The sequence below is a fragment of the Gekko japonicus genome, unplaced genomic scaffold, assembly GCF_001447785.1.
Source record: "Gekko japonicus isolate JY-2015 unplaced genomic scaffold, Gekko_japonicus_V1.1 scaffold3718, whole genome shotgun sequence".
Lineage (NCBI taxonomy): Eukaryota > Metazoa > Chordata > Lepidosauria > Squamata > Gekkonidae > Gekko > Gekko japonicus.
The window spans coordinates 11,091-17,880 of record NW_015169287.1 but is presented as its reverse complement, the minus strand read 5'-3'; the positions used below and the strand labels follow the sequence as shown (position 1 = coordinate 17,880).

Genomic DNA, 6,790 nt, shown 5'->3' with positions numbered 1-6,790 from the left:
ATGCCTGCCCACAGCTCTAGCAAACACTTGCTCGAAAATTGTCACTGGGTTTCTCATGAAGAATACAAGAAAGAGATTGGGGAGGGATGGGAGGAAAATACCAAAACCCACCCCCAACCCCCCAAATTCTCAGTTCCTACGGTTACAGTAAACACCAAAAGTCTTGCGCGACCAACCCCGGCAGGCCTTCCGGCTTCTTAATACTGATGCACATGCTACAGTTAGGTCAGCAAGCGAGCGAGTCAAAAAAACGGCACGAGACAACGGCGTTACAAAACTGTGCTTTGCAGAGAGATCCCCCTTGGCCTGTCACGACCCCCTTCTCCTTTTGGCCCCGGCCCCGCCCACCTGTCCACCCCCCAAAAAAATCCTGCCCCAATTGATTCCGGCTTCTCCGCATCCTGGAGCAGAAACCAGATTATGGCAGATGTGTCCCCGGGGATCCAGTCGGGGGGCGGGCGGGGCGTGTGGACGAAGACAAGTCCCCTCTCGTTGGTATTGCTCCGGGAAGAGAGATTGACACATTCCAGAATAATACCAAAAAAAAAAAAATTTCCAACGAAGAGAATGCTTGGAAAGGTTAAAACAGTTCCGAGACGTCTCATTAACCCTTCTCGACTGAGCCGATGGCGGTCACCGGCTACCCGATACCTCCCTCTTTGGTCCATGGGGCGTGGAGTTCATGTCCCTTTGGAAGGCGGCCATGGCAAAGCTGATAGGGATCCACCAAAGGGCACTGGGGCCGCGCTGGAGGCCCCCTTTATCTTTCGGACTTCACCTTGTACTTGAGGATGAGGTAGGCCACGAGCCTCAGGATGACAAAGAAGACACCCAAGACAATGAAGTCTACGTAGAGTTTGGCGTCCCCCACCTCCAGGACTTCCAGAATCTTGGCAGGATCTTGGTAGGGACAATTTTCCACCTTGCACTCCAGTTGCCCACGTTCCAAGGCGTAGATGGTGAGGATGACGCCCTCAAAGCCGTACCTGATGCAGGACACAAGGAATGCGGTCACAAGAGCCAGGTAAGTACTCCGCACAAATAATAAAGCCCTACCAAGACGTTTGGGCCCAACCTATGCTCCCTCTAAGCTGTGGAGTCTTGTGAGCAAAAATTCTACTTTGTGAGCTACTACTGGCAGGAGCTGCGGTGGCTCAAGTGGTTAAGACGCTGAACTGCAGGCTGTGGAAGGTCAGTAGTTCAGCAGTTCAAGACCCGGGTGCCGCAAGACAGAGTGAGCTCCCGTCTCTAGTTCCAGCTCCTGCCAACCTAGCAGTTCGAAAGCAAGAAATTGCAAGTAGATAAATAGGGACCACTTTGGTGGGAAGGTAACAGCGTTCCGTGCGCCTTGGTGTTTAGTCATGCCGGCCACATGACCACGGAAACGTCTTCAGACAGCGCTGGCTCTTCGGCTTTGAAACGGAGATGAGCACCGCAACCCTAGAGTCGGATTCGACTGGCTTTCGAGCAAGGGAACCTTTACCTTTACCTTACTGGCATCAAAGTGGTGAGCGAGGCATTTGGCTACTGCATAAATTAGTTCGCTCTGGAGCCATCCTTCCTGAGCCAGGACAAAAATGTGTGAGCCGGAGGCAAAAAAACGGTGAGCTAGCTCACACCAACTCAGCTTAGGGGGAACACTGGGCCCAACTAACATTCCCTCCTGGAGGGTATCAAGAATTATTTATTTATTTTAAAACTTTTTGGCCACCTTTCGACACTAATGACAATCAAAAATTTTAAGTTGCCTCGAAACCAGCAGAGACTGAGAAAACTGGAATAAGATGACGGCGAACCGTTGAACTACCCTTTCCCCAAAGCCTTCTGAACCAAACAAGAAGAAGAGGAGATGGGATTTATACCCCGCCCTTCACTACCCAAAGGAGTCTCAGTGGCTTACAAACTCCTTTTCCTTCCCCTCCCCACAACGGACACATCCTGTGAGGCAGGTGGGGCTGAGAGAACTGTGACAGAAACTGCTCTTTTTCAAGAACAGCTGTGCCAGAATTATTGCTTGCCCAAGGTCATCCAGCGAGGTGCAAGTGGAGGAGTGGGGAATCAAACCCGGTTCTCCCAGATTAGAGCCCGTGCACTTAACCACTACACCAAACTGGCTCTCAAAAATTGTTTTTGACCTGCCCGCTAAAAGCTGTCAAGGATGAAACCACCCTGGGAGCAAAACCTCACAGCTTAGGGGCCACCACTGATAAGGCCCTGCGCCCTGCATCTTTCACTCCCACGCTCCAACCACACAGGAGCACCAACCAACATCACATAGCAACGTTAACATCGCTCCCTCGCACTCAACAGCACCCCCGTAGCACACTGACATTCAGATGGCATTCCAGGTGCGTGGACAGCACCAAAGGGTCAGATCTGGGAGCCCCACCTGACGTAAGAGACATATGAACTCCATTGTAGGTAGGAGGGGATGGTCTTGAAGCTGACGAAGAAGCCGGAGAAGAGGAGGACGGGGATGGCTGTCACAGGGCCCACGAAAGTGGCCACCTGGGAGAGAAAGGCAGAGAAACCATTAGGCTCCAAGAGTGGAATGCATGAAGCTCCCTTACACGGAATCAGACCACTTGGTCCATCAAGGTTGGTATTGTCTAGTCCAAGGGTGTCAAACATGTGGCCCGGGGGCCAGATGAGGCCCCCAGGGTTTTTTTTTATCAGGCCTGCAATGCAACTGGCTATCTTCTGCTTCTTCTTCTAGTTCTGCTGCTGCTGCATCGTAGGTTTGCAGCTTACAGATACACACCTGAACAGCAGAGTGAAGATTGCAACAACAGAGACATTTTGATGCAATAATTCAGAGCAAGAGGTGTCAGTTATCAGACACGGTTAAATAAACAAAATATCGCAAGGGTGCTGATGTTTTAAGCATGTTTTTATTTTAAGTTGGAAAAACCCCTTTGTGTTTGTGTCCTTTATAAGGTTTATATCTCTGCTGCCTGGCATTACATTTTATGACGCACATGGCCCGGCCCAACAAGGTCTCCTTTATGTCAGATCCAGGCCTCATAACAAATGAGTTCGACACCCCTGGTCTAGTCAGACTGGCAGTGGCTCTCCAGGGTCTCGGGCAGAGGTCTTTCCCATCAGCCTACGTCCTGGTGATCACCTTTTTTAACTGGTGATGCTGGAGATTGAACCTGAGACCCGATTGCAGAGCCGGAAAAAGTACAGAAGCCAGCAACCAAGAGGATCCAGTGGTTGGAGCACCTTTCCTATGAGCCCGGGACTTTTCAGTCTAGAAGCTAAGGGAAAGGGGATGATAAGAGGCTTTATAAAATTATGCTCGATGTAAAGGAACCGGATTCAGAGAGCTTTTTTCCCTCTCTCAAAATACTAGGACTCAGGGGCACCCATTGAAGTGAATGGGCAGCAGGTGCAAATAAAGATGACTCTTTCATCAATATATAATTTGTTTGATGTTCTGGCAACACATGGCCAATCTAGGAATTACGGTTAAATAGATGAGGATATTTATTTCTCTTCTGGAGGCAGATGATATTAAGTTTGTCACAAGATTTCGAGTTTCTAATCGAACCGTTTGGGTCATTCGATTTGAAGAAGAAGAAGAGATTGGATTAATACCCCGCCCCTCGCTTGGAGTCTCAGAGTGGTTTACAATCCCCTTTCCCTTCCCACCCATCACAACAGACACCTGTGAGGTAGGTGGGGTAGAGAGAGCTCTTTTGAGGACTGCCCTTGAGAGAATGTCTCTGAGAGAACTTGTGACTGGCCCAAGGTCACTCCAGCAGCTGCATGCGAAGGAGTGGGGGATCAAACCCGGCTCTCCCAGATTAGAGTCCGCGCTCTTAACCACGACACAAAACTGGCTCCAATCACATCATTCAAAGGAAACAGTGGGGGAGGCCATTTCTTTTGCTGCTGTAGTTTTTTCTCTCGAGGGACCGAAACCCCAAAGTGGGGTCCCCCTTCTGCCTGGGCTTGTGAAATCCCCAGACCTCTGCAGGAGACAGAAATCTGGATGCGATGGACTTTGATACAGTTCTGCAAGGCGGACGTTATATTCTCACGGAACTGCATTCCCGCAGCACTGAAACAGACAACCTTGCTGCCTGCCTCACCTGTAAGGAGGTGGAAGCCGCTCCGATCAGAAGCCCGAGAGACTGAGCCACCAGAGCGGTGGAGGTGGCCAGGGCGGAGAAGAGCAGGAAGCGGGTGACTTCGGGGGGCTGGCCCGTCATCCAGTACACGATGCTGCAGTAGACAATGGGGCAGATCACCTGCGGGAAGGCGGAGGAGGCGGATTAGCGGTACCCCCATTCTCCAAACTGTGAACGGTCCTCCCCCCCCCCAGTTGGGAATTGCAAAGGAAGTGTGAGCGACTGACGAGGGAGGCTAGAACGGGCGGTGTACGGAAGCACCAGGGGTGGGGGGGAGCGGAACCATTTGATTTTCCATTCATTTTTATTGCTCATCGACCCATAAGTCATAAGCAAATAGACAGGGTATAATACATACAATAAGGTACAACATACATACAGGGGTCATTTCCTGCAGGAGCGCACAGGAGCGGAGCTTCGGCAGTAAAGAGCCCAGGGGGCGGGCACATGCAACAAGCCCCACCCCCTGCTCCCAGCAGCCCTCAGTCAGAGCAAGAAGCAGCCAGGTAAGCTGCAGAGCCCCCCCACCTCCCCGGTCCAAAACAGTCCAGTGGCACCTTTAAGACCAAGTTTTGTTCAGGTCCAAGCTCTCCCTCCTCTGCAAGGACAGATCTGCACGTCCCCCCCCCCAAGAGCTAGCAATCCAAAACAGTCCAGTGGAGCCTGAGCGGTGGGTGTTGCCTTCTGACACACTCCCGGTGATGTCAGGGGTGTGTGGCATATGCAAATAAGTTATGCTAATGAGTTATGCTAATGAGCTCCTGCACCTCTTTTTCTACGAAATGACCCCTGCATACATACATACAGTACAGAACAATTGCAGTTACAATTTCACAGAATTAAGCAGTTTAGGTTACCAAATATATATTAACTGCCTAAAAGAGTGAATTCATTTAATACCACCCAAGGTTACAGATAAAAACTGTGTCACATTTGGATCAGTATCAGCTAAGAGATTAGCTACAAGTTCCTGATTGGTAGCAGGGCTCCGTTTTTGAATGTACACTGAGATCCATCTGTCACGAGGCACGTTGCGTTCTCTGCAACCAACGGGGAAAATGCCAAATTGTGCCCAAATCACCTGAATTACAATTACAAAGTCGTTCTGAAAAAGGAGTCCCTTGGAATCTGCCCGCTAGTTCCCCAAGAGGCAGAACATTTAATCTTGCCTTGGAAAACAATATTCCATATCTGGGGACCATCAATGATTTACAATAAGGGGGCAAAGGGAGAGCTGAACCCAGCGAGCTTACCTGGAAAGGTACGTCCGCCATGGTCTTAGCGAGAAAATAGGCCTTCAAGCTGTACCAGTAGTTCAGGTGCTCTCGAAGAAACACGGACATCTCTAGGGGGACTGCGGGGAGAGAAAGGCAGAGCAGATGAGTGGCAGACAGCACAAGCACACTGCACAGGGGGGGGAGGAGGAGGAGGAGGAGGAGGAAGATGGCCCTGGCTTTTCAGAGAGCAGGCATTACACACAGCAGGGCCCCCCTCACAAGGTTTCCCCCCCTGCATTTCAGAAACCATATATACCCCATATATACCCCAGCAAGCACTACAGTCAGGAACACAACATCGACTGACCGTTCCTGGCCCTAAGGATGCCAGGCTGGCAGCCACCAGAGCCAGGGCCTTTTCAGTGGCGGCTCCACACTGGTGGAATGAGCTCCAGGAAGAGATCAGGGCCCTGCGGGACCTTTTGCAGTTCCGCAGGGCCCGCAAGACGGAGCTCTTCCACCAGGCTTTCAATTAGGAGCCGCCACTCCACCACCACCACCACCATCATCTGTGGTTTTGGGTCAGCTCTGGCCCTGGGGAGGGTTTGCATTATATCATCGCACCAAGCTGAAGATCACCGATGCTGATGAAAATTGTTAGTACGCCATCTGAATCATTAAGATTACCATCAAAAGAGTACCATCACTAGCACTTTAATTGTTAATTGTTGGATTGTTTTTAATGTTTAATGTTGTGGTTGTAAGTTGTCTAAATTTTGTACATGGTTTTTACGGTACATGGTACCAATTACTGTAAGCCACCATGAGCCTGCTTGTGGAGAGGGTGGGGTATAAATCAAAATAATAAACAAACAAACAAACAAACAAACAAAGCTAGGAAAATCCTCTCGGTCCAAGACCCTAGAGAGCTGCTGGGGTCAACCCGGGCGCCCCGACAACTAGCCCCGAGCTCCTTTGCGCCACTGTGCCCAGTCGCCAGCTGCCTGCAAGCCAGAAGAAGCAAGAAGGAGCAAGAAGGGGAAGCAATGGCCAGCAATTCGAGACTGGGCTCGCCATGATCTGGATGGCCCGGGATAGCTCAGTCTCTTCAGATCTCAGAAGCTAAGCAGGGTCGGCCCTGGTTAGTACTTGGATGGGAGACCACTGGGGAAGCCCAGGGTTGCTACGCAGAGGCAAGCAATAGCAAACCTCCTCCGTTTGTCTCTTGCCTGGACCGGAATAGCCCAGGCTAGCCTGATCTCACTAGATCTTGGAAGCTACGCGGGGCGGGCGTGATTAGTACTTGGATGGGAGACCACCGGGGAAGCCCAGGGTTGCTACGCAGAGGCAAACAATAGCAAACCTCCTCCATTTGTCTCTTGCCTGGACCGGAATAGCCCAGGCTATCCTGATCTCACTAGATCTTGGAAGCTACGT

General features: G+C 50.9%; 1 protein-coding gene across 1 annotated transcript in view; it reads right to left on the bottom strand.

Annotated features, from left to right (window-relative positions):
- Positions 1-760: 760 nt before the first annotated feature.
- The window catches only part of ABCG4 (ATP binding cassette subfamily G member 4), a gene marked incomplete at its 5' end in the record, with an annotated part of 15,357 nt that continues 9,327 nt past the window's right edge, over positions 761-6,790 (bottom strand). The window contains 4 exons of the mRNA XM_015416573.1: positions 761-986; positions 2,390-2,508; positions 4,098-4,256; positions 5,390-5,490. Of these exons, the coding sequence (XP_015272059.1) occupies positions 761-986; positions 2,390-2,508; positions 4,098-4,256; positions 5,390-5,490 (605 nt within the window). The remainder of the gene's footprint in view (positions 987-2,389; positions 2,509-4,097; positions 4,257-5,389; positions 5,491-6,790) is intronic.